This window comes from Beta vulgaris, chromosome 1 (genome assembly GCF_026745355.1).
Source record: "Beta vulgaris subsp. vulgaris cultivar EL10 chromosome 1, EL10.2, whole genome shotgun sequence".
NCBI lineage: Eukaryota > Viridiplantae > Streptophyta > Magnoliopsida > Caryophyllales > Amaranthaceae > Beta > Beta vulgaris.
Genome location: NC_079202.1, coordinates 60,522,057 through 60,538,667, shown reverse-complemented (window position 1 = coordinate 60,538,667; position 16,611 = coordinate 60,522,057). Strand labels below are relative to the sequence as shown.

Genomic DNA, 16,611 nt, shown 5'->3' with positions numbered 1-16,611 from the left:
AGTAATCTTATATTAGAAGAATAATTGGAGGGAATAGTTAACCATGGTTAGTAAATTCTGAATTTGGTAGTGCTTTTAAAGTTTTTCCACTTATAAGGTAGTTTCATAAAATAAACATGATATAAGGTAGTTTTTTTAAAAAAGGTGTCTTTAATAGGTAGTTTCTGACAATTTTTCCTAAAAAAAATGAATAGAAATATCGTCGACTTTCTTGATCTTGTGGATTAGAGTTTGAGCATTCTCAATCAAAGAAATTTGTACATTTAAAACATTTCTCTTTTTTTTGGGTACATTACAAGTGAATCATAATTCAAAATTTTGCGCAAAAGAAAAACTTTCTGCCAAATCGATTAACTCGAACACTAGGCTCATTAGCAGCATACCCTTCAAGGTGTTAATTGCTCTTCCAATCCTATCATTTAACCATTCATCAAAATCTCCATGACCAAATCATTCCAGGAGTCAATTGGCCCGGGCAAACACCAATGCAAGCAATCGTATTGAACCTTAGCATTTTTATCCTTTGCAAAAGGATGCGACTGTCTGTATGGGCCGGGATGTCCATCCGGCCTCAATAGTGAGAGTCGAGTCGTGTCGAGAAGCTTCAATGAAATCTTTTTCTCCTGCACAACTCCAACTGCCCTATCAAATTCCTGCAATTCTACCTCATAAAGTACCCTGTCTATATCAGTTATGTTCACCTGACCGTCTTTAAAAGGCACTCGTCTATTGCAAGTTCCCCCATTATGCCATTCGCCATTCTCAAAGTGATCTGGGGTGATTGTTCTAAATACAACTTGTGCTCTATGACTCGAACTCATCACGAAGTCGAAAACCAACTCGAGTGCCTTGCGATATGCATGATCAAACCCGATTTCAGTCAAGTTCTTCCCGTGGCAGTAATGGCATCCCTGGACCATGTTATTCTCATAGTAGATTGCAGTTTTAAGAAACCATTTTCCACCAGCGATTATCACATAATCAAAGTCATTGTATTGGCTCGTCCATTTCTCGTCCAACTTGTCGAGATGAAGTCGGGTTTCGGCAGTTGAGAATCCATCGTTGTCTTCAAATATCTCGGCTTTGATGAGAAATGGGGACCAAATTACCGCGATTGTAAAATTGTACGAGGGAAAAACCCATTTCCTAGACTTATATTGCTCATCATGATAAATCTCCTTTGCTTGCTCCACCTGCAAAACAAGCAATTCAATCCACAACCATCCCAAGGCTTCAAGTCGAAGACCACAATCTTTAAGCATATTGTTTCGAGTTTATACTTAGTATACTCACTGTCCCTTATGAAATAAGCCACAATATTTAAGACTGTACTATGACAATAGAACACCTTCTAAATTAATTAAGTAAAAGTTTAATCTTTCCCATATATCCTATATACCCTAAACAAATACTATATCAAAAGAAATATTGGTACAGTGAAGATGCAAACTTTTAGATAGTGAAAGATAGTAGTCGTGATTTAACTCAAAAATGACCCCAAACCGAATGTGAACCATCAATTTTCCTCTTTCAGAGACAGAGGAATCGTACTCGTATTATTCTCATCATTCTTTCTTAAGACCTTGTTCAAGGTACCTAGGCGAGAAATTTGGTCTTCTAAAGGACAGTTTAACCTCAAACATGACTTTGCAACAAACACAGCATCTGGCACCGACAACTAATCCTACATATTTTTCTACAAGACCCACCAAAAAGATTATGGTGCTCATGAATGTTTAAGGGAATGTAGGACCCTGACTTGCATACTAAGAAAAAGACAGTAATTATAGCTTTACACATTTCTATGCTCCAATTAACAACAAGTGATATGCTAATCAAAACAACAGATCGCATAAATTTAAGTTTTTAACCATTAAAGTACATACAAAATTTCCACACAACGCAAAACCATATACCTGTGATAAGATACAAAGAAATGATTGCACATGATTGCGAGAAATCGAATCGCCGATGAATCCCCACGACTTGTTTCTCATAGAATCAAGAAACCTCTCCGGATCGAACTTGGCCAACTTGCAATCCAAGGGATTCCACCTCCAATAGAGGTAATCGGAATCCGGACGACCATTACTCATACAATTCTGAGGTTGCTCAATGAAAGGGCAGCTATTGTTATTGTAAACTGAGCCAGATGGATATGGAACCCATTCACCACTAAACAAATCACATTTTGGTTTTGCTTCGTCTCGAAACAATTTGGTTGAATTGGATAAAAGATAACCTATATTTAGGTAAAACGCATTGTGAGCTTCTCTTAATGCTCATACAATATACTCATTCAATAAGTAAACATTCACATTTTTGAGCTTAAAATCCATTACAACAAATCTTCTTTAGCAAGTTGCTTCAGTTGACTTAATATCTACTAATAACTTCAATCATTAGTTTATTTACTTGTGGAAAAAAAAAGCTTAATCATCAAGACAAACAAAAAATTGTAGTTTTCTAAGTCATCTATGTCACACCCATCATTTCATAATTTGCACCCACCAGAGAAAAAAAAAAAAAAAAAAAAAGTGGATCATAGAGAAGCAAAAGAATTGCATACACCTGAAAATTGTATATAATTCATAAAAAAAATCATGCTAACCAAATTTAATTCAATTACTACTATATTCTTTGTTTGATTATATCAAAGAAATTTTTAATCTAAGATGAATTCCCTTATTCCCAAGAACAGAAAAACCCTACAAACTACAAGAATCTTCAAAAACATAGAGAAAGAATTGAAAATTATGAAATGAAATTATACAACAAAATTATGAACATGCATGCTTAAATAATAACAGTATATAAATTGCAGAAATTTGGGAAACAAAGAAAAAGATTGTACCTTTATCAGAAGAAAAGAGGTCAGTTTCTGGGGAAATAAATGCAGGAGGATAAGACTGAGTTTCTAAAATTGTTGATGAATAATCAATGGAATGAAAAGGAAAGAAGCGAATTGTTAAACCCAATAAGAGAAAAAGAAGAAGAAGTTTAACAAAAAAAGAAGTTTGTTTGTAAAAAGAGAGGGGTTTCAATGGGTTTGAATCCCCCCTCATTTCATTCCTCTGTTAATTCCCCTGTTTGTTTTTTCTAGGGAAATGAAATTCTAAAGAATCAAGTTTTTTGGTTTTGTGATATTGATGTGTATGTAGTATTTACTACAACAACTTTAATGTGAATTAAGGCATGCATGAATTATAGATGAGATCTGGACCTCATTATTATAATGAATACAAAAGAAAAGTAGTTTAAAGATGTGGATGTTTTTACCTAAAATAATTAGTCATATGTGGATGAATACTCCTTTGTTCCTTTTCTTTTTTCTTGATGAATACTACTCCTTTGTTCCTTTTCTTTTCTTGAATGGAATGTTTTGATTAAAGAGTTAAATTTTGAACAAAATTTATTATTAATTTATAATTAAAAGATTATTATATTATCCGACTCGATTATAATATGAATTTTCAGAATAGCACAATGTAATAATTTAATAAATTTCATAGAGTATCGGCAACTTGGCAAGGCTTGGGACGTCCTACTTCTAGCCCTGGCCATGGCTATATAGGACGACCCTATTAGACGTCTAATTGGTTTTCCAAAATATACGAAAAAAGAGTTCATCGGCACAACGAAACTGGACTCTCTTTTGGGACAATAAAATATTGTTATGGTAGGTTCTTTCCCCGACAATGGTGATCAGCGACAATGGATGGTTGTAGGTGGAGCTAGGTTGGTGGATGTGGTGTTGGTGATAGAGCCTAGAGGTGTGTGTTAGAGGTGGAGGTGTGGTGGAGGATGATGAGATCAATGGGAAGTGTGAACAAGAGAAAAGGAAAGAAGGTGAGGGTGTGCTTAGAAAAAAATGTGAAAGTTAGAGCAATTTCAACGGACCATTTGAGATCCCAACTTGCTAATATGAGAAAGTTGGAGCTAGTTGCTTACTTGCTGGAGTGAAAAGCATGTTGTTATTTGGGGAAGTCAAGTAGCTCAAAAGCCTAGTTGTGTTGTTCTACTTTTTATAGGCCCTATTTTCCACTTTTCATTGGTTGTAGCTTTCCCTTGGGACCTACAAAAACTACAAGTGGTTGTACCTTTCTACTGGAAGAGGTTATAGCTTGGAAATCTGATGTGGCACACAAAGCTACAAGTAGTTGTAATTTACGATTGTAGTTGCTCTTAAAATCGACACTAGGTAAAAGGTTTTTTTCACTCCACCTTATTTTTTTCTCTAACTTTTCCTTTTTTCTCAATGCTTCTAAACTTTTTCTAAATAAAGAAAAATTAAGGTGAAGAAAATAGCCCAAGTAGGATGGCGTTTAACAACACTCCCAAAAACACACTAGTATAGTAGTGGGTCCAGATCCTCTAGAGTTTTATGAAAACTCTACCAAATAGAGTTGAATCCTGACCATATATTATAAAATTAAGGGCTCATGATTAGTGGGAAAGGAAAAGATATGGCAGGATTTTTGAGGGGAAAATAGGGGGAATTTTTGGGAAAGAAAATGCAAGCCTTTGATTTCTTAATCAACGACTGATATTTAACGAACTCTACTGTGTAGAGTTATTTTGAAACTCCAGAGGATCTCAACACGTATAGTAGTATGCATTAATAAGTGTAATTTAAGCAAGAAGTTAGCTTCTATCAGGAAAAAAAAAAGAAAAAAGAAACAATAAAAAAAGTTATCTAAGGTAGTGCTATATATTTAAATTACACTTTTGATCCATACTGGACATTTATGGATATAGAAGTATAAATGAAGAACAGCCAACCTACTGGCTACTGTATCACTGACTGTAACAACAACTCAAGAGGAGAAAGCTTTCAGAACAGCTAGAGTTCACATATCTAGGACCCCACCACGTCATGGCTTTATAGCAATTGTAGATGGTGGAAGTCTTTTATCTGTTTTATTTATTGGTCATAAATGATGACTTCTTGCTTAGCTTTGCCTACTTAACAGTTAATTCTGCAATATCTGATTGTGATTTGTAGTCCGTATTATGTAGAGTGTAGAATTGTAGATGAACAAAACTTATGGTGATGCTCAAAAAACTTCATGTGATATGTTTGATTAGTGGTACTAAATTGCTTTATCAAATGGCCCGCAAGTGGTAATCAATTGAATCTCGGATTTGCTTTACCAAAAATCCCAAATTTGAGAATATGATAATTCTATGACATTATCATAGCATGATTATTTTTTTTCCGAAACACAATAACTTATAAATAACTCTCTATGTCCATTTTCCTTCTTATTTAGAAGCTTTTTAAGAGATAAAAAAGTCGAACTAGAAAAAACAAAAAAAACAGAGTGTAGTATAGATTTTTAGACGCGAAAGTGGTAATTAAGTCCCCTAAATTATTATAATATTCAGCCATTTTCCCCTAAAGTGGTCAAAAGTGAGATTAGGCCCCTCAAGTTTCACTTGTGGTGATTAACTCCCACAACTTTACCCAAATGTGAGATTACACACTTATTATAATATTCAGCCATTTTCTCTTTAGTAAATATTTTTTTTAATACTAAGATATTAGATTATAGGTATTTTTATACAACTTATTCTTCCTGGCAAGGCTATGAAGAAGATGAGAATGATTGCATAGTGATAGGGCCTAATCTGACAAGGTTATGAGGAAAGAGAGATGCACGTCTAGTGAAGAAGTTTTTTTTTATTTATGTATGTTTGTACTTAATATGTATAATTTATGTATGTAAGCTAAGATATTTCATATCATCATAAATGATTTTTGAATCTTTTCCCATGTATTTTTCCTTAAAAAAACCATTTGTAAAGAAAAAAATGGTTATATATACTAATAAGTGTGTAATCTCACATTTGGGTAAAGTTGTGGGGGTTAATCACCACAAGTGAAACTTAAGGGGACTAATCTCACTTTTGAGCAAATCTAAGGAGCCTAATTATCACTTTGCCCGATTTCTAGACATATCAAATCAATAAATTTAGCATTAATCAGTGTTACTCCGACACCTTCATTTACCTCAAAATAGGGTGTCGTGTCAGTGTCCGGTCCGACATGACACTTTATTTGGATACTTCATTTTAAACTAAAAACTTGACTTTTTTCTACAAAATAGCTTAGTCGGACACTTGGACATCCGTATCCGAGTAGACACTCATTCCGTGTCTAAGTAAGATAGGCACTAACTACATTTTTGCTAGGTGATATGCAAAATCTCTTTAATGTTTTGGTTTTTATGGTGTAAGTCCTATATATCATGATTATTAGGGTTGTCTCTCAATTTGAGTGTTGGAAACCTGGTACTTCATTTGTGAAAAAAATGTTGGTCCATGTCAATATTTCCATAGTATGTTGCCTACACTTTCTGTTAATTTCTTCAGTGGGATTTTGTTTATGTTACACGACAATAGCGCAATCTAGTATATTATGGCAATACTTGAGTTCCATGTAGGTTATGTATGCACTTATATGCTAGTATATAAGCTAAGTTTGACCTAATGAAAAAAAAAATACTTTTAAAATTGGAGGTTCAATTTCCATATGAACACTTTGAGAGAAGAGATCCCCTTACCCTCCTATTCTCCTCCCTCAATCCCAAATCGTCTATTTCAATAAGTCGAATCAGATTGACTTGCGAGAGATGCTAATCTAGTAAAGATTTAAGAATATCACCTCATAGAATGTTTAAGTATAAGAGCTTCTTCTATAGAAGTTTATACAAACTTTTTTGAAATGCAACAGCTTTGAGGTCAATGTTGAATGTTCTCTTCAACTTATAACATTTGATTAAACACTTTCACGAGTAAAGATCATTTCCAATAAAAATTTGGCTTTAGCTAGCAAAAATCATTAACAATATACAACAATAAACACTAACGAGTAAGGAATTCTTCCATTATTTTTCCTTGCAACGTTTTTCATTTTAGTAAGTTGCACATACATGAAACATTGACACTTTTGACAATATAGATATACTATCTATTTCTATCGCACATGGGAAACATTTTTTTATCTCTTTCTCTCTCTCTACTCTTAAATTCCGTATCATACTTCAATGTTACAAGTGAAAAAAATGGAATACGTATATTACTATAAATGATAAACATGTTTTCATCAAATATTGTAGGGACTAGGGAGAACAAATAGTTTTCTAGCAAAAAAAAAATTATCTGAAACGTTTGACACTGATGTTGATACTTGTTAAAGAATTTGCAATCGTTGCCTCTAAATTCATCACAATTTCTTGAAGACATTACAAAGAAGCATATACGAGGAAAGAAAGTTACAAGAGATATAGCAATTTGTGACATTTATCCACCAACGCCCTTTATATCTAACATGATACAACATTCTCAACTTTTTCATCATTTCATGGCAAGAAATATACTAACTGGATTAAGGCCGACACTCTAACAGCACATCTAAAAGATATACAACGATACAAATTACCTCCACTAATTGATATTACATAGATAATACCGAAAGACACAACAATCCCTGTATACAACCCTTTCGAGGCAACTAAACCTCTCCAAACAAAGCAAAGCCACCGATGAAAAATCTTTGCATATGACGGACAAACCAATGATAAACACGAAGGCGATTGCGAGCTCAAACTCTAGCAAACGGGAGCGTTTGGGTGAGCTTGTGTTTTTATGCATGCAAGGTTAGAACCTTAGGAGGCTAGGACACAGTTTTTGGGACTCTCATTCCAAAACCATGCTTCACCTTTTCAATCCTGACCAAAAAGAGAAGATTTTATCAGATTACATGAACTATATTATGTGAAGAATAACTTAGCTGCATTATATACATACTCATCAGATAAAAGATCCAAGATAACATATTCAGATCTCAAACTATAACTAAAGCACCAACCCTGTAAAGAGGATCAGCAATTCGGGAATCCCTATAATGCTCACGCAAAAAAGGTCCTCATTTCACCAGAATGAGACCTTTGTTATGCAGAAAAAAAAAACGCTAGAAAGCTGTTCAAATTGCTTCCCAACAACCAAATACATATGGCCACATAAGCTCACAAGGTTGATCAGCTTGGTGTGCTTTCTCTAAGACAAAAACTATGTTACTCGGACTTGACTACTAGTGTTGGAAATGAGTACATGTCGAAGTGTTGACTCGGCTATTGTATTTAGATAATTCATGTTTGATCCAAAATAAGTGTTGAGTGTCTATACCCATGTCAGAATGTGGAGGGTTAAATTCAAGTACTTGAGCTGAAATGAAGGATCCGACATCCAAGTAAAACAGCTCTCTAGGAGTGTTTATTTCTATTTTGATTTGCGGAAGGGTTTGTTGCAGAACAGTCAAGTGCATTTAGTCATTGCTGCTTTCTTTTATGAATTTTCACTGTTTTTGGGTTATTGGTCAAAGCCAAAGTGTTCACCTAGATAACTTTACTACTATCATTAGGGGGGGGGGGGGGGGGGGAGAGGCAGCAGCATTGGAGGAAACTGAGGTCAAGGACATTTACTAGTAAGAAATAAGACTTACGTTGGGGCAAGTTTACCAAGGCTGTCAAGCTCTTGACCAGAGTCTTCATCCACAACTCGGCCAGAGATCTCAACAATGTACGATCTATCTCTAGCATCTGGAAGTCCTCTGATAGTAAGCAAATCCAAATCTTTTTGATGAAGCTCTCTACCATTAACAAACACACCAGTGTTCCCCCCAGCACAATTCTCTGGGATCCGATGATTGAACTCTTCAATAAATGGCTGCAGAATTTAAGAAAATTGAAGAGTCTTCATCAATAAAACTAATATTTAGAAGGTCATTGAACTTCGAAAATACAAAACAGAAACTGCAGAACTTACAGGTATAATGCCAAGACAAGGCCCACCCATCACACCCCAAAAACCAGCTCGGTAGTCGTACCTGATAGAGTGATAAGAAACAATTATATATAAGCACCTCAACAATAATGTTCAAGCAGAAAATGTAATATAATTAGCTGACTAGGTACTGTTAAGACGACTTCCAAGTTCCATTGCATTCTAAACTACAACTAGAAAAGCCAATTCCACGAGTCAAAAACAAAACTAATTCACGGACATAATATCAACAAAAAAGAAACTGTACACAACATCAAATTTTGGAGAATAGTTAGTTAACCTCACTGTTAGCAACCCTCATGAGAAATATAGAAAGAAAATGGCACTAGCGTAATACGTCATTCTCTCTAAAGACTATTGCAATTTATGATACTTCCTCCGTTTCTTTTTACTCGCTACACTTCTCATTTCACGGACTCCTAGGCAATTTTTGGAGAAGAGAGAGGTAGAGAGTAAAAAGAAAAGGGACTCATGTGGGAGGAGAGAGATAGAGAGAGTTTATTGCCCAAAAAAAAAAGTGTAGCAAGTAATGTGAAACTTCCAATAATGGAAAGTGTAGCGAGTAAAAAGAAACGGAGGAAGTAGTTCCCTCTCTGTCTCTGGTGAAGGTTGCCAACCCTAAAGGTCAATCAAGCATTTTCTAAAAAAAGTCACTTGTGATCAATTTCCTTCAGCCATCAGCACCGTTATCTTTCAAAACAAAGATGGGCACAGGTTTAATGGAGAAAATGTGGGGCTTGAATTCGTGAACTCTGACATGGGCCTTGCTCAGCTGAGGCACGATATCATGCCTCATCCAAGGAATTAAGGAGTTACGATCTGTAGCAAGAAATAAAACTCGGGATATGAGCTGCAGTTCGAGATTTAGATTTACGCCAGATTGAATACTTCAAGATTATTGACACTCTAGCATATGATCAGTCAGAGATGAACTTGGTAAAAGTTCCAGAAATTTACTACAGTAGTTATTTTACTGCTGGGAAACTTTTAACTCTTATAGTAATCAAACCAAAGAAGGCCTCTCAGAAAAGCAAATAATAATTAAATCTATAATGTCCATCACAGCACAACGAAAATCTACGCTACCATTCAAAGATAGTATAAGAAATGGTATATGATGTACTGCAAGAACATACCAGTATTGTCCAGGGTATATTGGACCTGCCATCTTTTCTGCCTTCTTGACCAATTTATCTGGTATTAGATGCCCATTAACTGTAACATTTCGTTTTCCACTTTCCATAGTTTGATTGGATTTAGAAAAATCTCGGAAGCTTTTCTTAATAATTCCTGATAAAAATGAATCTACCCCTCTCTTAATTTTTGGGTTATTGTCTTCTCTGGTTTTATCTGCAGAGTCTTGTGGCCCTACATCGCTTCTGTAAGCATTAGGTGATATCTCCATCTCAGTTGCCAGTGACTCCTTCAAGGAATTCTGCCGAACAGCACTCTTGTTTGTAATAATCCTCTCTTGGTCTGAGCGACTACTCAGATTTCCATTTCCGTAACGGTTTATTCCACGATATTTGGATGTGTAATCAAAAGGATCTTTAAGAGGTGAACCCGGGGGAGAAGGCGAAGATGCAACTTTTTCGGGTGGGATGTTTGTGGAGGTAACTCCTTTCTTAACAACCAAATCATCTGAAAAATGTTCATCCTCGGAAGTAGTAACAGAAACTGAGTGAAGGTTGTGCATTTCATCAGACTTGCTGGAGCTTACACCCCGGCAAGTTGATGAGGAAACAGGTTCTCTATCCATTGCTTGAAAATCATAAACCGAGTTAGCATAATCCTCGGAGCAAAAGCTTGCATTATTTCCATGACCCACCCCATTGGATTTGTCAAAAGCTTCAGAGGTTGTTTGCTTCACCGATGTGTCAACAGGTACAAGTTTTTCATCTGTAACTGTGAAAGAGATTATAGTAGAGCATGCTCCACAAGATATTTGCCACTCATCCTTCTTGCAAAACACCTTTTTAGGCAACTTTAGTACCTCAAAGCAATTGTGACATGTTACAAATGGAGCACCACCTGCTACAGGACGGTAACGATGTCCACTAGGTAGAACCACCCTTTGAGGACGACCACGAGATAAGCTCCCTGTTTCAACACTAAGCTCACTTGGCCACCTTGTGTGAGGTTGTGGATCAACTATCCTAGAATTATACCCATGTGAACCGAAAGCCCCTTGAAGTTCACGATGGCATGACATGGACTTGTTCGCAACATGAGGAAACCTTCTATTTGCAAAGGGTGGTGGTGGGATTTGCATAGGAGCTTGCAGTTGTCGTTCATAACATCTATAGCAAGAACACGGATGATGATTGGAAGCCATACCATATGGATGAGACTCAAAGGAGTCTAGCTCAGGACCCATATATTGATGGTGACTTGGGATTCGTTGTGGAGGAGGTCTCCGGAGTATTTGAGCTTCAAATGCATCTTCATACCTAGGGACATGATTTGAGCTGCTTAATGAGCTGTGGTAATTATGGGTAGCTGGAAAACGCTCATGATAATGCTCAAAGTAGGGTGGTCCAGCAACATGTTTATTAGGAGAAGAATATTGTCTTGAACCTTGGTGGAAGCTAGAGGGATGATCACGAAAACAATCCACGGGTTCAACACAAGGCTCCACAGAAGCCATCCTGTGCTCCAGTGGAGGTTTCTCATGGAACTTGTCATTCACATTGTTAACCCTACTAAGTTGATCCTTCAATTCATCCAACTTTCTCAAAAGCTCCTCTCGGTCATGTTCAATAAGCTCCGCTCTTGTAACTCGACTTGCTTCATCTCGATAGACAGAATCCAAGTTATACTTGGAAGAGTCACCCAAATGATTTGAACTTGAAGACCTCACCCCTTCAAAATAATCTCGTCTAATCCTCCCAAATCGCTCCCCCGCCCCTATATCACTTGATTTACGCTCAAACACTCGACTCGATCTCCTCAAACCATCTACATTACCACCTGCAGTCTCTAACTTATCTACTTTAGCTTCCAAATTGCCATTACCCATTTCACTTTTACTAGAATTTCCATTCTCAACATCCCAAGCACCAATTTCTCTCTTAGAATCATTCCCAGAATTTTCAACAACTCCATTACTCCCTTCACCATTACTCACCCTACTCTCACCATTCTCAACCCCAGAAACAGTCCCTTTCCCCAATATTTTATCTGATTTCCCCAAAAAATTCTCAGATTTGTCAGAAACCACCCCAACTATCTCCTCAGTGGACTTATGTGCCTCATTACCAGCTTCTGAATTAACTTTCTTTGCTGCAAATTAAAAACCAACAAAAATGGAAGAAAGAACCAAAAAAAAATCAACTCAAAATCACAACCCAAATCTTGCAAAAAAGAGCAATATCAAGCAAACCCACAAACAAAATAAGCAACATTAACATATAAATAATTTCATTTTAATAAAAAGATCAAATCTTTAACCAAAAAATAATACAAAAAACTGTTAAAATTACCTCTTAAAACTGCACCACAGCCACCACACTGATAGACAGAGTAATCAGGGAGCTCAGGAAGTAAATTTTCACACTTGGGACAACGAACTAACCTTAGTTTGGAGGATTCAACAGCCATTTTCTGGGATCTTTTCAACCCAAAAAATTACAAAAACTAATGTAACATCATTGATCTAAAAGAACAAACAAAAACTAAACCAAATAACCTCTTTTTGACAAGAAAAAAAGGACAAATTTCTAGATTTCCAATTTTATCTTAATATTTTTGGGAGAAATGTGAAAACTTGGTAACAAGAAATTGACCCAACATACATTAAAGAGGCACCAAATTAAAGGAGAGGAAAATACAGAAACCCAGAAGTGAAAGTTACATGAAATTGTTGTTCTGTTTTGTACTATTGTCAAATTTTGGGGAATTCAAAGAAGCAAAAATTAAGTGGAAAAAAGAGGGAAAAACAAAATAAAAAAAATAAAAAAAATTGAGGGACCCTTTGCTTTTTTGTGGGTGTTGCAATTGAGGAAATATTGTGGGTTGGGATTCTTTTTGCCATTCTTGCGGTCTTTCACATCAACAGATAAAGTTTTCACTGAGAATAATTTTTTTTTGCAATTTTTGAGACTAAAAGTAACAAAAGGATTAAAAAGGGTGAATAAACGACATCGTTTTAGTTGTTTAAAGGTAAAAATTGATGCTAGAGTATGCTTTTTCTACAGCTTTAATTTGCTTTAATTTTTATTAGACAGCTTTAATTTGCTTTGTTTTATTTTGTTCGAATTTCTTCTCGTTTTTTAATGCTTAATGTGGACTAGTGAGAGAAAGTAAAAGAAGGGTTTTGGCCGTTGTGGAAATTTTTTGAAGAGTTATTGTCTAATGGAGTAAATCACAAGTCTTTTGTAGTTGATGACTTTGATTTTAGATGGAGATTCTCTTCTTAAGTTGTTTGAAATTATGACTGTTTTTTTGTATAATGGAGTAGCAATTACTCTTTTTAAGTTCACACATCTAAAACATGATGCTGATTGTTGATATTATACATGACTTTACTTCATATATATACGGAAAATGGTAAAGCTATGTTGATAATATACATCTTCATTATGTTAGATCTTTATATATGTTAAATTTTTTTAATTAATTCTTAGATTATACTATTGCATATATTTCACATTGTGTTTTCCATTAATAAAACATATTATATTGTATATCTTTGTAGAACTCATTATATAAAATTAGAGATGGCCAACAGTGCGGGTCAATCCAGCCCATCCTGCCTCTTGGGTCGTGTGGGCTGAGCCCGCATAAAGTCCGGTTCATCCTAGCTCTAACCATGAAATTGGTGGATGGATCGTGAGACAGATTTTCTGAACCCAGTCCACGATAAAGTCCGCTACTAAAATCGCCTAGCCATATCCACAAAAGCGGTCCAGCCCAACCCATGAACTGGACCAGCCCAAGTAATTATTCAACCAAACTGTGTATATTTTAATCAAATTGTATATATTTTAATCAAATTGCATATATTATAATTCAATCAAATTCAAAAATAATGAAATTATTCATTAATATTAATAATTGTATATTATTTAATTAATATTAAAGGTTTTATATAACAATAATAAATGATTATATAACTTTGAAAAAAAAATCTCATGCCAGCCCGCTAGGCTCACAAACCGCCAAATCCGCTTCCCGAACCATGAAAATCGGTAACAAACTGATGTAAGCTAAGACTTTTCAGCCCGTGGACCAGCCCACCAAAACCGTGAATTTCACGGTCCGGTCCTGGACCGTGAAATCTCAGCCCGACCCACTAGGACCCACAAACCACCCCGCACTAGCCATCTCTATCTATATGAAGTTAATATCTTACCAACCCGATACACACTAAATTAGTATGCATCGGGTCCATTTGATTTCATTTTTTTTATAAAAAAATGGAGTGATTACGTATGGAGGAAAATATAGGAGACTAGAAGCAGCAATATCATCATTTATGTAACTTCTTGTCTATATTTATGAGGGCTACATTAACACTGTATTTTTGCAGGTCATTAGCATTGCATACTTCTATATCTCTCTGTGGGCTGTGCCTGTGTGCAACATCTGTGGTTGTTTACTTGTTCTTCTCTTCCTCTTCTCCCAACCAAACAGGAAAAAAGGCATCATTTTTAGGTCTAATCTTCTGTTTTTTCTTAGTCCCATTTTTCATTTGGTCAGCAAACATAGAAAGTATAGTTTTCTGTCAAAAAGAGCTCACAAATCACAATGGGTGTGATTGGGTGGTACAGACCCACCATTATACCAGCACTACCCCACATTTCAACAATTACCTCTTGGCTTCTTTTGACTTCTGAGCTCATTCAACATAAATTAGCCTTATGTTTAATGAAGGGATTAGAATACTAATTATAGGTTTCTTTCTTAAAAATAATTCAATCAATGCTATTTATGATGTGTTAGTACTTCCATTTTATGCTGTCAAACCAACATACAAATTGCTATCAAGTGCATAATGAGACAAGTAAGCTTTTTGGCAGTGTTTGTCATTCAATTTTTTAATTAATTTGCTTCCATTAATCGAATTGTTGATTTGTCTCTTGCTCTTGGCTCATAATGAGAGAGATTTTAAATTGGAGTAATTATCATATTTCTTGCGCAATTAGATAGAGTATGATTTCATACAATATGATGCAATCATCATTTTTTTTTATGCCTGTCAATGATTAGAAGATTGGCGGCAACACTTAGGCTATGTTCAGTTCACCTTATTTTTGCTTATTTCAGATCTAATCAGATCAGATCAGATCAGATCAGAAAAAAATAAGTTCAGATCAGATCAGTTCAGATCATGCTTATATTTAAAAATCATTATATCTTTCATTACATATTAGTAAAAATTATAATAATTGAATATTAATAAAGTGTTCATTGAGACGAATCAAACAAGACCCCACATGACTATATTTTTTCTTATATATTGAGAAAAATCTAAAAGATAAGATCTTGTAATCAGAAAAAATAAGTTCAGATCAGATCAGAAAAAATAAGTTCAGATCAGATCAGATAAGTTCAGATCAGAAAATTTCAGGTGAACTAAACATAGCCTTAAGCCACGGTGTTTATATGCTAGTTTGGTGTGTACTAATTACTATGGTCTCCTAATATAATCAACACTTCACAAAACATATGTACTTCCTCTGTTTCATAATACTCGTTGCTTTTTTCATTATAAAAAGTTTCACATTACTTGTTACACTTCTCCTCTCACATGGATCCCTTTTCTTTTTACTCTCTATCTCTTTTTTCTCCAAAAATTGTCTAGGAGTCCGTGAATTGAGAAGTGTAGCGAGTAATATGAAACTGAGGAAGTAGATAGAATATTAATGATAAAGACGTGAAAGGTTAAAAAAAAATGTATTTGTACATACTATTGTGAATCATGTACAGGGTGGGTTTAATTTTCTAACCTATGGGTAAAAAAAAATTTATAGATGATCACGAGATCTAATTTGTTCTTGATGTCATGTTAGATAATGTCAATTTCTCGTTTGATTGTATTCAAAACATTTATAAGATATATTGCAATAATCATATAAAAAAACTAACAAGATAGGTAAAGATAGATAACATAATACATTAAAATATTATTTTACAAATATAGTATAATATCTCAACCTAGGAAGAGAATATCATGTATTATTATTCCTATCAGTAAAATATAACAATTTTTTAAATTAGATTTTTTTCCATACGTATTGCTAAAATAAAAAACATTTTCCGCTTTGCATCAAAGTGAAAATAATTCCTAACATACCGTCCACATAGGGCAATATCGTGCAAAAAAAAATGTCTCAAAACAAAACCGCTAAGTTGAGTAACATCATCACATGTATATCAAACAAACACGCCTGAAAGCAAATTAAGATAACGCTAGTGGTTAAAGTCTCATATACTCTATCACGCCTAGGGATGTCAATGGGTCTTACCTGGATTCATGGAGCCAGATTCGTTTTTAGCGTATCTAGATCCTCAAATTTGGACTCCGCGGATCCGGGTAGGATATATATCCTATTTTTAGAAAACATATATGGATTGAATCTTAAATTATTACCCAAACCCGAATTCATTTACGTTTCTTAAAAGTTATTTTAAAATGTATAATTAAAGGATAAAACTTAATGTTATTTATGCTTAGATTTCATTTATTTAGGTTGAATGCTTGTTTACTTAACGCCGACAAATGAAATACTAAATAGTGGTGTTTTGTTATTTAAAGATCTT

General features: G+C 34.9%; 2 protein-coding genes across 2 annotated transcripts; both read right to left on the bottom strand.

Annotated features, from left to right (window-relative positions):
- Nucleotides 1–238: 238 nt before the first annotated feature.
- On the bottom strand, nt 239–3,241 carry LOC104886550 (protein trichome birefringence-like 25). The gene is made up of 3 exons (XM_010671004.4): nt 2,855–3,241; nt 1,917–2,242; nt 239–1,193 (listed from the first exon to the last, which is right to left on the bottom strand). Exons 1-3 carry the CDS (start codon nt 3,063–3,065, stop codon nt 420–422), a joined length of 1,311 nt encoding a protein of 436 aa, XP_010669306.2. The 5' UTR covers nt 3,066–3,241; the 3' UTR covers nt 239–419.
- A 3,944-nt stretch (nt 3,242–7,185) lies between these two features.
- LOC104886558 (hypothetical protein) lies at nt 7,186–12,927 on the bottom strand. The gene is made up of 5 exons (XM_010671015.4): nt 12,330–12,927; nt 9,984–12,129; nt 8,830–8,890; nt 8,507–8,730; nt 7,186–7,733 (listed from the first exon to the last, which is right to left on the bottom strand). The coding sequence occupies exons 1-5, from the start codon at nt 12,445–12,447 to the stop codon at nt 7,679–7,681; spliced, it is 2,604 nt and encodes an 867-aa protein (XP_010669317.2). The 5' UTR covers nt 12,448–12,927; the 3' UTR covers nt 7,186–7,678.
- Nucleotides 12,928–16,611: the final 3,684 nt, after the last annotated feature.

Excerpts from the sequence above, each read along its gene's own strand:
- LOC104886558 (XM_010671015.4), bottom strand. The coding sequence starts at position 12,447 with ATGGCTGTTGAATCCTCCAAACTAAGGTTAGTTCGTTGTCCCAAGTGT. Across the intron at positions 8,891-9,983 it reads ATATACCCTGGACAATACTG|GTACGACTACCGAGCTGGTT; the intron begins GTATGTTCTTGC and ends TCACTCTATCAG. Across the intron at positions 7,734-8,506 it reads CTTGGTAAACTTGCCCCAAC|GATTGAAAAGGTGAAGCATG; the intron begins GTAAGTCTTATT and ends CTTTTTGGTCAG.
- LOC104886550 (XM_010671004.4), bottom strand. The coding sequence starts at position 3,065 with ATGAGGGGGGATTCAAACCCATTGAAACCCCTCTCTTTTTACAAACAA. Across the intron at positions 2,243-2,854 it reads CCTCTTTTCTTCTGATAAAG|GTTATCTTTTATCCAATTCA; the intron begins GTACAATCTTTT and ends ACCTAAATATAG. Across the intron at positions 1,194-1,916 it reads TTCTTTGTATCTTATCACAG|GTGGAGCAAGCAAAGGAGAT; the intron begins GTATATGGTTTT and ends CTTGTTTTGCAG.